Source organism: Arachis stenosperma, chromosome 7 (genome assembly GCF_014773155.1).
Source record: "Arachis stenosperma cultivar V10309 chromosome 7, arast.V10309.gnm1.PFL2, whole genome shotgun sequence".
Classification (NCBI taxonomy): domain Eukaryota; kingdom Viridiplantae; phylum Streptophyta; class Magnoliopsida; order Fabales; family Fabaceae; genus Arachis; species Arachis stenosperma.
In genome coordinates this window covers 16,051,789-16,067,054 of record NC_080383.1, presented here as the reverse complement: position 1 = coordinate 16,067,054, position 15,266 = coordinate 16,051,789, and the positions used below count along the sequence as shown (strand labels likewise).

Here is a 15,266-nt window from a genome sequence, read left to right as displayed (position 1 = left end):
AATAAAAAATATAAAAATATTAATAAAAGATATAATTTATTTTTTTATTATTTTTATTAATTTTTTATAATTATATTTTTATTATTATATTTTTTTAATTTTTAAATAAATAAAAATAAATTAAATTTTTATAATTTATTTTAATTTATTATCAAATAAAATATAAAAATATTATTTTTTATATTTTTATTTTTTATATCTTATTTTTAATATCTTATTTTCTTTTGTTTTTAGAATTAAATGCAACCTTAATTTCTTAATCTTTTAACTTAGATATGGTTTTCTCTCGTCTTCTGTATATTTATTTTATTTTTGCTGTGTGCTTCCTGATGTCTCTAGGTGGTGTCTTTAGAAGTAATTGGAGACGTAGATATTCGTGAAAATATTTTAAGAGGAAAATAGGAATGGTGCGAAATATTTTTTTGGGGAAATGTAAAATAAGTACAAAAATCTCTCTGTAAAGAAATATAGAATGGGGTTGACAACTATATTTTTAGGAGTAGTAAGAAAAAAAAAGTCTATTTCGTCTTTTTAAAAGTCCATCTTATCTTTATTAAGTTCATTTTATCTTGTTTAATAAGACGATTTTAAAATTTTATTCTATTTTGTTTTTTTTTTTGGTGACTAAACAAAAAGAAACAAAGAAAAAAAGAGATTATCTTAAATCAACAAGCATAAGATGCTGAAGCTCATCACAAGGTTCCGACCAAATAACATGAGTTGGATTGGTCTTGACCGCATATCTCGCCAGCCAATCTGCTACAGCGTTAGCATCACGGGTAATCTATTCAAAATTCACAACCCAAGGTCTTGATAGAAGCTCCTGTGTCTTCTGAAGAATATCAACCACATCACAATTTAGCCCATTTGCCGGATTTTTTAAAATGTGCAAAATGTCAAGAGAATCTGTTTCGCACACAATATCTCTCAAGCCATAATCTCAAGCTAAAATCAAACCCCTCCAAACAGCAAAAAGCTCACATCTGACGATAGGCCCTGAAGGATAGCTACTAGAACAACCCGAAATCCAACGCCCATTAGAATCTCTAATAACACAACCAATTCCTGCTAGGTTCCAATCAGAAAACAGACTCGAATCACAATTAACTTTAAAAGTGTCATCTGTTGGAGGTTTCCACCTCCTTCGATCCTTGAAAGTTATACACTTGGTACTGGCAGACTTTCTTAAATCATTAGCAGTAATCCGAGCCATAGCAACAACCTTATAGTTTGACCACTGATCTCCATTATTGAAAATATCATTGCAACAATGCCTCCACACCCAGCAAAGACCCGCCCCTACAATTGCCTCATTGCCCGGCATGACCTTCCGAATCCAAAATTCCAAGGGAGTACCTTCAAATGAATCAATAAGCAAAGGATCCAACATTTGCCAAATGCATCTTGATTTTTCACAATCCCTAAGACAATGCTCCATTGTTTCCAGATCTGCATTGCATCTCGAACATCTGTCCGAATCAGTTAAATGACGCTTGAACCGGAAGGCATTTGTCAGAAGCGCATTTTGTAGACCCAACCACATCATCATCTTTATCTTCTCTGGCAAATTAAGGCGCCAAATCCACCCACAGTTGCTATTTTCGATCGAATTCACTTTCTTTGTCAGGAGCCAACGATAACCTTCTCGAGAGCTATAGGCTTTTAGTGATGCGGGCCACCAAATCCATCCGGGCTCCGATTCTAACATTAAAGGAGGCCCAAGACTGTGAAAAGACTGTTTGACCTCATGAGAAATTGGCGTTACAAGCTTATCCCCCTCCCAAGTACCATTGCTCCACAAATCAACAAGAGAAAAATTTGTTTCAGATATGTGAACATAAGACGTAAGCTCACAAAGTTTGCCAAGAGGACTCCACTCATCATACCAAATCGATTGTTGCATATTTCCCATATTCCATCGAAATCCTTCTTTTAAGATATCATAAGCCTTTAGAATATTCCTCCAAGTAGTTGAGGCATTGTGACAATGACTACTGCCCAAGTCCTTGGAGTTCTGGAGGTATTTGTGAGTTAGAACCTGCACCCACAACTTGTTCTCATTATTCAGACAATCCCAAACCAACTTGCCAAGTAGAGCCATGTTCGCACAGAGAGTATCTCTAACACCCAAGCCACCTGCCTTCTTAGAAGTTATAGCAATGTCCCACTTGACCAACGGCAACCCTCTCCCATTCGCTTGACCTTTCCATAAGAACTGACGCATCAAAGAATCAATATTGTCGCACGCATACTTCGGAAGAAGGGAAACTTGCATATTGTAAACCGGAATAGAAGCCATCACCGCATTCACAAGACAAAGTCTGCCTGCCTTGTTAAGCAAGCACCCTTTCCAACTAGCAAGTTTTCTCTGTATCTTGTCAATGACCACCTGTGCCATCTTCCTAGAAGCCCTATCATGACCAATATTAACTCCCAAATATCTTTCCAGATCTTGACAAAATCGGATACTAGAGATCTCTGAAAGCACCTCTTTTCTTCTCGCTGAAACATTCTTGGAACATTGAGCCTTAGATTTATGGATATTCACCTTCAGTCCCGACGCTTGAGTAAACATATCCAGTGTCTTCATAACCTCTGTCACCTGAGTTTTTGTTGCTTTACAGAATAGTAAGAGATCATCAGCAAACATCAAGTGAGAGATTTTTGGGCCATGTCTAGAAACAGATACGGGGATTCAGGATCCTTGAGAGATTTTATGCGATATAAGACAAGAAAGATTCTCCATACAGAGCACAAAAAGGTAAGAGGACATGGGATCCCCCTGTCTCAGCCCCCTCATGGGTTTAAAGCTTTGAAGCCTATTACCATTCCACAGAATAGACAAAGAGGACGAAGTCACACAAGCCATGATAAGATTAATAGTAGCCACAGGAAAACCAAATTTGATCAAGGAAGTTTCAAGGAATCTCCAGTCTACTCTGTCATAGGCTTTTTCAAGATCAATCTTAAATGCCATAGAACCCTTCTTCGACTTGGTTTTCCTCATGAAATGCATTATTTCTTGCGCAATTATTATATTCTCCGTTGTTCCTCTCCCTGGAATAAAACCACCCTGAAGCGGTCCAATGATCTCAGAAAGGAAAGGACGAAACCTATTAACAAGGACTTTTGTAATAATTTTGTAAATCACATTACATAAACTAATAGGACGAAAATCTTTCAGGTAAGACGGAGCTTCAACTTTGGGGATCAGAACAATGAATGTGTCAAACACAGCCGCACTGATGTTCTCACCTGCAAAGGCTTTCTTCACTAAGCCCCACACATCACTGCTAAGAGATTCCCAAAATTCTTTGTAAAAGAGAGCTTGAAATCCATCTGGACCCGGAGTCTTGAAAGAATTCATGCCGAAAATAGCTCTTTTCACCTCTTCGAGAGCTACTGGTTCAACAAGCTTTTGGCAGGCCTCTCTACTAAGAGAAGGACAAGGGAATTCCCCCATGGCATCCAAATTAACTGCCTCCCTTGTAGAGAAAAGTTTTTGAAAGAAAGAGTTTGTTTCCGATTCCAAAACCGTCGCCTCAGAAGACCAAGTGCCATCTTCAAGAAACAATCCATGAATCTTGTTCCTTTTTCGCCTGATTATCGTTTGAAGATGAAAAAATTTAGTATTTCGGTCTCCACATCTAATCCACTTTTCTCTAGATTTTTGGTACCACATTAGCTCTTCTTGAAGGAGGATAGAGTTCAGCTCCTCATGCAAATCTTACTCTTTAATCCGCTGCTCCGGGTCTTCCCATCTTTCCAGAGACACTTGAATATCATTTAGTTGTCTTTCAAGCTCCCTCTTTTTAACAAACACATTTCCAAAAATCTCTTTATTGAAATTAAGCGCATCCTTTTGGACTTCAAGCAAACTCTTAATAACATCTGGGGCTCCTTTACTCCAAGCTGTATGAATAACATTCCGAAAGAGGGGGTGGATTAACCAAGCAGCCTGGAATCGAAAAGGACGGTTACCTTTCTTAGCAGTCCCCTCCTTCTTGCATCTAATGAGCAAGGGGCAATTATCAGAATGAAGACGCGCTAACACCTCATTATATGCCTCCGGGAATAAAAGGCGCCACTCTTGATTGATCATAGCAAATTAGTAGGTTGGACTTTTTTTATTATTAAATATTAAATAATATATAATTTTATAAGTATTTTAATAAATTTATAATTTATAAAAAAAATATAATTTTTAAATTCACAAACACTAAAGTTTTTATAATTATAAATATATAATAAATATAATCATAAACCAAATTTTTTGAAACAAAATAATAAAACCAATATTATCTATAGTAAAATAAATATATAATTAAACATCTACAAATTTAAAACATAATCAATTAAACGTAAAATATAATCTAAAATACTAAATTAAAACATTTTAAAAAAAATATTGAGTCCAGCAAAAAAGTCTGTCCCGTTTCACTAAAATTCATAGTTAAAACAGTATGAGTTAAACAAATTTTTAATATATGACGGTCTTAATTTTTCAGCTCAACTCACATTTTTAGCGAATTATGCAAACTAATCCAATAAATTTAAGTGCATTTGCCAACCCTATATCCCCAATTGTAAGGATTTATATCGCAAATATAACTATATATATTAGTTAATTTAATGGAGACCTCTAATCATTTTTCTTGAATTATTAAGTATTTTATATAGAGCTACTGGAGTAGCAATAATATTTTTATAATAAAGATGTTACCGTGATTATATAAACAAGCCATTTCAGGAACTAAATTTAACTAAATTAGTTTAATAATTTATTAGTATAATAAAAAGGGTTAATACTCAAATTCGTTCTTGAAAGATCACGTGATTTTTATTTTCGTCTCCAAATAATTTTTTTAATCAAATTAATCCCTGAAAGATAAACTGTTAGTCAAATTAGTCCTTCCGTCAATTGGATGATGACATGTCACGTTAAGTGCACATGGCATGATAACGCGACATGCCACGTGACAGGTCAGTGACACGTGACACGCCACGTGGCAGGTCAGTGCCACGTGTCACTTGACATATAAAAAAGTTTTCTATTAGTTAAAATAGTTCTTAAAAGTCCAGACATAAGTCATTTTTATCCCTCAAATTTTAAAAATTAGTCAAACTAGTCCTTATATAATTTTTTATAATATTAAATTTATAATATTTTTTTATACTACTAATTTTAATATTATTTTTTAAACATTAATAAACAAAATTCTCTTTACATAAAATAATAAAAATAATTAAATTTTTATAAAGTTATTTTGTCATTTGTATTTTAAAATTTTACATTTTCAAATTGTAATTTTTATGTGAATTTTTTATTTAAATGAGTTTTTCAAATTATTGTTGATTATATATTTAAAAATTTAATATTTTAAATTTTACTAAATAATATAGTAAGTATTTTAAATTTTAAATTTTTTAAAATTATAATTTTTATTATTATTTAATTTATATAGTAAAACTCAATAATTAAAAAACTGGTTTATGGAATCACTTTTTAAATCTTAATATTCTAATATAATTTTTTAAATATTTCATTTAAAACAAAAAAATTATTTTAATACGAAACATATCTATTTATATAATGTACTAGTGCGGAGTAGCTTGTGTTATGTATAGGTATAATGTTTCCTATTTCATTTTATCTCATTGATTTGTGAAATTAAAAGAAAAATTATATAATCTATCTCAAACATATGAAATACACAAAAATTTATTATGATGTTTGTACTTTAAGAAGCAATTCATTTATAATAATAATAATAATAATAATAATAATAATAATAATAATAATAATAATAATAATAATAATAATAATTAACCAACAAATTTTCAATATTTTGTAAAGTTTGGAATTGAAGCAAAATTTGTGGATCTTCTTGAATTTTGACTTTAAGTATCACTACTATTACATCCTATATATAAGTAATACCGTAATGAAAAAAAAGATGTAGTAGAAAAAAATAGTGGTATAACTTTATTTAGGTTAACATACATAAATTTTGATTTTGAGGATATAATTTTGTTTAGGTTAATAAATACATACATTTCAATTTTGACTATATATATATATATATATATATATATTCTAGCAAAATGTAGTAATATAAGGAAAATATTTTAAAATAGAAAAGAATAAGAGAAATTTTGAGAAGAATTAAAGGAGAGAGATAATTTTATGAAGAAAAAATAAAAAAATTATATAAGGACTAGTTTGACTAATTTTTAAAATTTGAGGGATGAAAATGACTTACATCTAAACTTTCAAGGACTATTTTGACTAATAAAAAATTTTTTTATATGTCAAGTGCCACGTGTCACTGACATGCCACGTGGCGTGTCACGTCATCATGTCACGTGACACTTAACATGACACGTCATTATCCAATTGACGGAAGGACTAATTTGACTAACAGTTTATCTTTCAAGAACTAATTTGATTAAAAAAATCATTTGAAAACGAAAATGAAAATCGCATGATCTTTCAAGGATAAATTTGAGCATTAACCCACAATAAAAAGTTTTCACATGTGCATATGAATTTATGTCTTTTCTTTTTCTTTTAAAAAAATAATTTTATTAGACTTAATTACAAAAATATTGTTCACCTAATATTTCTCACATACGTTAATACTTGATTTTTCAAATGAAAATTATACAATATCCATCATACTTTTTTTTTATCCGTAAAAGTACATTGCATACTTTGTTTAAAAATTTTTTGTGACTAAACAGAAAAAAAAAAACTAAATTAATTGGTTAAGTTCATATCTAACTCTGTTAGATATTAAAATTCACTCTATGGTTGACTCCAATTCGAATGAATGTCCGCGCCAGAAGCAACTGTTTTAGGTATACAATCTGCAACACTATTTGCATTCCTTTGAATTAAAAGAATAGAGACTCTCCAATTCCAATTCATAACCTCATGTATCTGCTTTGTTAAATTCCATTCTGAAATATTCTTACCAAGTATTCCTTGGTTTACTAAGAAAAGAACTTCTAAACAGTCTGTTTCACAAATAATCTCACGAAATCTACTATCCCAAGCTAGAAGTAAACATCTCCAAATCGCATACAATTCAGCAAAAAGAACACAGCACACTTCGACTTTTTCAGTGCAACCTTTCAACCAACATCGATCAAAATTGCGAATGATACAACCAAAACCAGCATAGCCAAAAGGAGCAAAACAACTAGCATCACAATTCAATTTAATAGAATGAACTGGAGGTGGAACCCAATGCAAACAAAGCGAAAGAGAAGACAAAGATTGATGCATAGCAAAAATAGTGTGGAGCTCCTTTACTAAACTACAAATCAAACTCACCACTTTACTAGGACTCCAAGAGTCATATGTATTGAATAAGTTATGATTCCTGTTTCTCCAAATCCACCCGATGGTCAAAAAGAAAAGAAAAATATCTCCACTCCTTGTACTTGTAGAGCTAATCACATAAATTTGAGTTATCTGAATACAGGCCTAAAAAGTTTTAGACCTCCTTGACACTAGAGCACTTTCGAAGACAATAAAAAATAGATTCGGAAACATTCTGACACCGATGATAAATACTAGATAAAATTAAGTCATGACCCAAACAAAATTCTGCCGTAAGAATAACGTTACGAAGATTGAGCCAAATAAAAAACTATTTTATATAATAACACATTATATATTAAATTTAAACATTAAATGATTAAGTTTTAAACAAAATATCGGTGCTAATACTTTGTTTAAAATTTAATCATTTAATATTTAAACTTAATTTATAATGTGTTATTATATAAATAGTTAAAATTTTATTTATTTATAATCCCGTAGAAATCCTTGAAGTTATATATCTTCTAAGTATTATTAAGGATGTGGAGGAAAATTTCTCCACCATGAAAAACGAGGTTGGAAGAAAAAAATTGTTTCTCATCCCCACTCTATTATGTAGTCATTCCTACAATTATGTAAATTTTAGTTTTTGGCCTAGATTTCCTAATCAGATTACATGTTTACATATTCTTAAAATTCTTGTATTGGGTGATAGATTTTATTGGATTGATTGATTTGTCAATGTTGAGAGCCGAACCAACATGATGATCAAGTTCATCTAATAATGCTTTATGGGTACGCATCATTAACACATTTTGCTTTGAAGTATTGAACAAATTAAATCAATGTAGTTTTCCCTTAGAGCCTCCACCTTAGCCACTTAAGCAGGTTCACCTACCTTTGAAACTTATCAAATTAATGAATGCCTACAAAATAACTGAAATGTTTTTGGTGGTGCCAATGGCTAATCATTTAAAACTTGTTTGGAAATAATTTAATATGAGAAAAAAAATTCAATTTTTATTAAAAAAAGAATTTATTTTTATTTAAAACTCAATAATTTAAAATAACTATAATATATTAATAAAATTGAATTTAAATTTTAAAACATATGTGAATGAATTTAAAAATCAAACTTCTTTTGGTCTAATTTATAAATAAAAAAATGAGAATTAAAATTCTCAAAATAATTTAAATTATTTATTTTTAATTGTTTTAAAATAAAAATTAATTCTTAAATAAATTTTTATTCCTAGCATTTTAAACAAGTTTTTTTTTTAATTTGGTACCAAATTATCTCCCATATCTCACATAGACAACCATGAAAAGACACCCAAAAAAAAATAAAAATAAAAAAGACACAAAAGAAAAACAACAAGTACACAACCATGAGAAGGTAAATTGATCACCGGAATCGGTGGACCATGGATCCAACTAATTAACTCTGGGACCATTCACCAAAACCCGAAAAGCTTAAAGAGAAACTCTACCTTCCCCGAAAAAAAAAACAAAAGAAAACTCAAATACCAAAAAAAAAAGAAAACTCTACCTTGGAGACATAACCCATTGCACCACAAGATTTGGTTTAGAGGCAACTATATTTGCTTTCCTAAAAGATGCACGGGTTTAAATCCGTGTTGGTTAAGAATTCATACTACTCATAGTAATGTCTGTGAATGTGTTGTGTGGGTGTGTAAAATATAAATGTACTATAAGAATGGATTTTGTTGCAGTAAAAAAAATTAGATGGTATTTAGTATTAAATCTAATTTTTTATTGTTCTTTCTCATATTTAATTTTAATCTCACTTATAGAATTAAAGATGAGAGATCACACTTTATTCTCTCAAGTGTTAAAAAAATTGGAGAGAATCTATTTCCGTGTACTATTCCATCATAGACTTTTTTTAATGAAAAAAAAGAAGAAATAAAAAAACTATGCTAAAGTTGCTAACTATAAATCTTTGTTAATGATTGACAAATTGATTATCTTTGAAGTTCTTAGATCCCATAAAAATATATCAAGTTAAATAGTAAATTACTATGATATAATCATTTTTATTTTACTAATCAAATTTATTTTTCAATCATGGTTGTTGAAAGGATTTTTTTTTTTTGGGTTAGATATGAGGATATAACCAGTACTACTACTACCAAACATCTAAGAAAGGTCAATAACATGATTAGTTTTCTTTTCTTCTTTTTTTTTTCTTTTAAATATTTTTGTCCTTTTGCTTGACCACTAACTATGATATTTTATGTCCCAACTCCCAAGAGATTACCTGGAGATAAGTCTTTAAATCTTATAAGCAAACCTTTTTTCTCAACAAATACAAGTTATTAGTTAAATAAAAGTATAAAAAATGAGAAAAAATGTTTTATTTACTTTATAGATATAGATGGTGTACATATTAACAAAAGAGTATAATCAAGGAATTAATTTTTTCAACTAAATCAGTATTATAAATATTAAATTATATATTTTAAATTTTATTTATAATTTCTTTTAAAATAAAAATTAAAAAATAATTTTACAATAAAACATTTATTAATATTATCTATTAAAAATTAAGAGGAGTGTTAGGAAGTCAGTATTTTTATTAAATTCTGGTAAGTACTTAACTATAAAAAAAAATTTAAATGAGTAATAACTCAAATGACATAGTCTTTCCATACTCAATTAAGAGATTGCGAGTTCAAATTTTATATCTTTGGTAAAAAAAAATTTTTTAATGATTTTACACTATTAGATACAATCTCATATCATTAAAAATATTATTGATGACTAATTAATGATTAAAAATCACAATTTACTGCTCTTAAACTTTCTCAAAAATTAATTTCCTATACTCTTTCTTAACTAAAACGCTAATCATGTGGTCATCTTAGTTGCCGCACTAAATCTTTCTAACAATGTTATACTTCAAATGCTCCAAAAGGCTCAGGATTCGGTGGTCCAGGATTCTTTGGACTATTTAGTGGTCCAAGTAGAAAATATATTTTTAGAGTTTTTTTATCGATTGCTATGTAGTCTTTGAACTAATTTTAATTATAAATTAATCCCATATATTTTATTTAATTATAAAAATAGTTTTTTATTTTATAAATTATTATTTTATCAATTATCTATTATATTTATTAACAATCAAATACAAAAATAACAACCAATTATATCCTCCATTCATCCTAATAATTCCAATTGATTAAAAAATTAACTTTGATCTCGTTACGTTCGTTCATGGCTTCCAAATCGTGTTTCCTTGAAATTCAATCGATTGGTTTTTTAAAACAATCGATTGAATGATAACTCAATCGATTGGTTTACACTATATCACAAAACAATCGATTGAAAGTTGTAAGGTAGAACGGTAAAAAGCTTAAACCAATCGATTGTTTATACTTTCCAATCAAATGAATACCTCAAAACAATCGATTGTTGTTGTTACTCAATCGATTGAGTTCACGAAAACAACATGGATTTGCCAAATACAATCGATTGGAAAGTGATGACATTGAAGTTTTAGCCAAATTCAATCGATTGGTAAATGTAATCCAATCGATTGGAAGGTGATGAAGTTGAATGTTTTGCCAATTTCAATCGATTGGTAATGGTATCGCTCATTCATTTCAGTGTCTGTAAATATACCTGACATTTTAAAAATGTCCAATGAAAAAAATTATTTAATACACACAAAGTCATATATTTCTATTTGTGGTAAAAGTTAAAAATTAAAAGTAAATAATATTTAAACTTTTTTGTTTAACAAAATTAAAATAAAGCACAAAAATAAGAAAAAATGTGTATAGTTTAATAATTAATGTAAATTTTAAAAAATTGGATAAATTTATATTTCTTGTGATTACAATCAAAAGTGAATTATATGTATTCTTATAATCAAGAAATATACTTAACTTCTTTTATAATAAGTAAGTCTGTCAATAATTTAATTTATTAAAAAAATCTCATTTTTTTTATTTATCCTACAAAATAAAATTTCATATTAATAGTTTTGAATAAGACAATTAAAATAAAATTTAAAAATAAAGCTTGAATAAAAAAAAACAAAGTTTTTAATTTAAAAATATAAAATAGTTAAAAAATAGAATACTTATTTAAATATGATTTTTCAAGACACTCTATAACCTAGATGAATAAATATTATTTTTAAAATGAATCATGATATATTGATACAAAACTTATTGTATGTATTTTTTTTAAAAATTAATAAACCTCTCTCGTTAATAACAATATTGGAACCTAAATTTGAACGCTAATTGATATTATATATTGTGTAGGTACTTAGAGTATATTAGAAAAGTACGTTAATAATTTGAAAAGAAAAATTATTAGTGTAAATTTATTTTTTAAAAAAATTAATCCTTATTGAACTATTCTATTTTTATTCCTTCAAAACATATCTTAATAAAAATATTTGTAACAATAATTTATATCCAATAAGAATATCTTAACGAGCAGTTACATCATTCTGTCATGGGGTAAAATATGGGTAAAATAGGAAAAAAATAATCGACACCTAACTCTCTGTATTCCTAATATAAATTGTTATAGATAAGTATAGTTTCTTAAAATTTTGGGGTGTCCGGGCCACTACTTACCCCCTCTAGGTCCGTCGCTGGTTGCTAGCTAATTAATTAATAATAAAAAATAATAACATCTATTTACTTTTTAGTATTTCTCAATTTCTATGCATTAATAAAAGATATTTTTAAATTTTTTTTCTTACACAATCAATTTCACGAATAAAGTATCGAACAGAATAATTACAAAATTAGAGATTCTATTCACTGACCTCGATTTTGTAATCAAAACGATGGTTTATTTTTGAACACTACAATGAAAAACTTGATTAGACCTTTGCTGATTGCTGCAACGGTGATTAACGATGAAGAAATATTGGATATTAAATAGACGGATGAAAATTAAAAAAAAATTGGATATTGAGTAGATGGATGTTCCAAAGAAAAACAATTAAATTTTTTATAATCAAAGAAAATGATACACGATTTCAATGGTGGGATTGAATAATTAGTGATGGATTATTCACCAATTTATAATGTTAATATTAAGGAAAAAATAAGATTAGTTTATCTACATAAAAATAAAACAGAAAAAATTGAAGATAGAATTTTAAAGATAAGATAGATGAATAATAAGATAATTTCTAAAAAGATAACAAGATTGAAATAGCCGCAGATCATATTTCAATCGATTGGGTACCATTACCAATCGATTGAAATTGACAAAACATTCAACTTCATTACATTCCAATCGATTGAATTACATTACCAATCGATTGAATTTGGCTAAAACTTCAATGTCATAACTTTCCAATCGATTGTATTTGGCAAATCCATGTTGTTTTCGTGAACTCAATCGATTGAGTAACAACAACAATCGATTGTTTTGAGGTATTCATTTGATTGGAAAGTATAAACAATCGATTGGTTTAAGCTTTTTACCGTTCTACCTTACAACTTTCAATCGATTGTTTTGTGATATAGTGTAAACCAATCGATTGAGTTATCATTCAATCGATTGTTTTAAAAAACCAATCGATTGAATTTCAAGGAAACACGATTTGGAAGCCATGAACGAACGTAACGAGATCAAAGTTAATTTTTTAATCAATTGGAATTATTAGGATGAATGGAGGATATAATTGGTTGTTATTTTTGTATTTGATTGTTAATAAATATAATAGATAATTGATAAAATAATAATTTATAAAATAAAAAACTATTTTTATAATTAAATAAAATATATGAGGTTAATTTGTAATTAAAATTAGTTCAAAGACTATATAGCAATTGATAAAAAAATTCTAAAAACATGTTTTTTACTTAGACCACTAAGTGGTCCAAAGGTTCCTGGACCACCGAATCCTGAGCCTAGTTTCATAACTAAGTTAAAAAAAATAATAATAATAAAAAGAAGGAAAAGTAAAAAAACAATCTAATGCGACGGTTAATTAGATAGAAAAGTATTTGGTATGTAAAAACGTTAAGAAGCAAGAGAAAGTCGTTGACTAGCAAGGTCACACTTAGTGTCAGCAAATCCAACTCGAGCGTTGACCAAATCAAACTCCATCCACACGTTCTGCTGATGATGATGCCCAATCACATAAGCCTCAATCCCCAACATATCCGAGTTCCCAAAAGTGAAACAATACATCGATTCATTCACCTTATACAGCAACCTTTCACCGGAAACCCTCATCTCCGCCCCCGAAAACACCATTGTCACCGCCGGCACCTCTGCCGCCACACCCCCACCACCACCCACAACACTGTAACACAAGTCCATGGCTCCCTGGAACACAAAGTTCGGATCCTCAACCACCTTCAACATACTCTTCCCCTTCGTTTGATTCAAAAATTCATTCTTTAGCGCCGTATAAACCGACCCAAGAAGGAACGTGAATTGGGTACCCGAATCCACCATTGTTTGACCCGCTCCGGTGTGATCGGGAACAAAAACGGACTTGGGAAGTTGAAGAAGCTTGTCCGAAACCTTAATCCCCTCGAGCTGTACGGTGTAAGCGACGCGGTCGAAGTACGGCAAGGAGGTTGTGGTTTTGACGAGAGGTGTGTATTGGAGAGGCCCAAGCCAGGGAAACGCGGTGGTGGCTCCGAAGAGGAGGACGCCGGAGGAGCCTTCGCCGATGGAGATACAGTAAGAGAATTTGGGAAGGCCAAGTTGGGTTACGAAGGAGAGTGAACCTTGGTTCATGCCTAAAAGACCTGTGGATTTTGAATCCTCGTTTGGGTTTGTGGTGTACCCAGATTCCATGCAGCCGAAGAGAGTGTTGGGTTGTGGGGTGGCTCCGATGGAGAAGGTGTCGGCGGCGAGTGTGCCCTCGTTGGAGGTGGAGTCGGCGTAGGAGACGATGACGTGGCAGAGTTTTTTGGTGGTTGAGTCGCAGGAGACCGGAATGGGTAGGTCTTGAGTTCGAGTCTTGCATATGGAAGAATTGCATGGGGTTGGAACATAGGAAGAAGAGAGAGAAGAGTTGAAGAAGTTGAAGGTGTTGTTGTTTACGGGGTTGCAGTGGAGCCAAGAGAGTTCGCTGCCTGTGTCGAGGACCATGGTAACGTTTTGCGGGGGCGTGCCGACGGTTAATGTGACCGTTAAGGTGACGTTGTGTTGGAATGAGAGCTTTCGAGAATTTGAAGAAGGTTGTTGTGTTTGTTGTTTCAGCGGAAGTAGGAGGAGCGGTTGTTGATTACTTGTTTGGAATTGGAGAAGTGTGATGGAAATTATTAGAGAAATTGTGAGAGTTTGAAGGAGAAGAGGTGTAGAAGAGGCCATGAATTGAGTTAGTGTTATTATTAGTGTGGTGTTGGTTGGTACTTGGTAGATTGGTTTTTATTGTTAGGTCCTCTCTGATGATTAAAATGTTTTTGTTTGGATGGAAATTAAAGAGGCATAAATGGTGGAGGGCGGAGAGGATGGGTCTCTGTTGGATTATTGTACCGTCAGTGGTGCAGTTTTTGGGTTATAAAGATTCTTCTGATGATGTATTGCTAGCTGGATTGTACCAGAGAATCCATGTCATCACATTCCGCGGAAACCAGGGATATTTTGTTTCAACTTTGAATGCAGGCTAATGCATCTTCTATGTTAATTTAAGAGTAAATAGACAAAACATACATAAAAGAGTTTTGAAATGAATACAAATACATACAAAATATCAAAATATATTCAAATAATTATTTTTTATGGATAAAATATTATAATATTAGTGAATTTATAAGGTTTGATATAAAATGTAGTTAATTAATAAATAATTAATTTATAAATTAATATTTTTTTTAAAATTTAGAAAATAAAATTTTATAGTTTAACAAAAAAATTAAAACAAGAATTTTGACACTAATTTTAAAAAATTTGACCTAAGATTTAATCGAAGAAGCTG

The 15,266-nt window shown here is 30.3% G+C and overlaps 2 protein-coding genes across 2 annotated transcripts; both read right to left on the bottom strand.

Moving 5' to 3' along the window:
* Positions 1-784: 784 nt before the first annotated feature.
* LOC130939476 (uncharacterized) lies at positions 785-4,102 on the bottom strand. Its single transcript, XM_057867580.1, has 4 exons — positions 3,732-4,102; positions 2,827-3,599; positions 982-2,616; positions 785-906 (listed from the first exon to the last, which is right to left on the bottom strand). Exons 1-4 carry the CDS (start codon positions 4,100-4,102, stop codon positions 785-787), a joined length of 2,901 nt encoding a protein of 966 aa, XP_057723563.1.
* Positions 4,103-13,071: 8,969 nt separating this feature from the next.
* LOC130942254 (aspartic proteinase PCS1) lies at positions 13,072-14,972 on the bottom strand. The gene has a single exon (XM_057870974.1). The coding sequence runs from the start codon at positions 14,657-14,659 to the stop codon at positions 13,352-13,354; it is 1,308 nt and encodes a 435-aa protein (XP_057726957.1). The 5' UTR covers positions 14,660-14,972; the 3' UTR covers positions 13,072-13,351.
* Between the last annotated feature and the right edge of the window lie 294 nt (positions 14,973-15,266).

Excerpts from the sequence above, each read along its gene's own strand:
- LOC130942254 (XM_057870974.1), bottom strand. The coding sequence starts at position 14,659 with ATGGCCTCTTCTACACCTCTTCTCCTTCAAACTCTCACAATTTCTCTA.
- LOC130939476 (XM_057867580.1), bottom strand. The coding sequence starts at position 4,102 with ATGATCAATCAAGAGTGGCGCCTTTTATTCCCGGAGGCATATAATGAG. Across the intron at positions 3,600-3,731 it reads CCGGAGCAGCGGATTAAAGA|GCGAAAAAGGAACAAGATTC; the intron begins GTAAGATTTGCA and ends AACGATAATCAG. Across the intron at positions 907-981 it reads TTCAGGGCCTATCGTCAGAT|ATTCTCTTGACATTTTGCAC; the intron begins GTGAGCTTTTTG and ends TGTGCGAAACAG.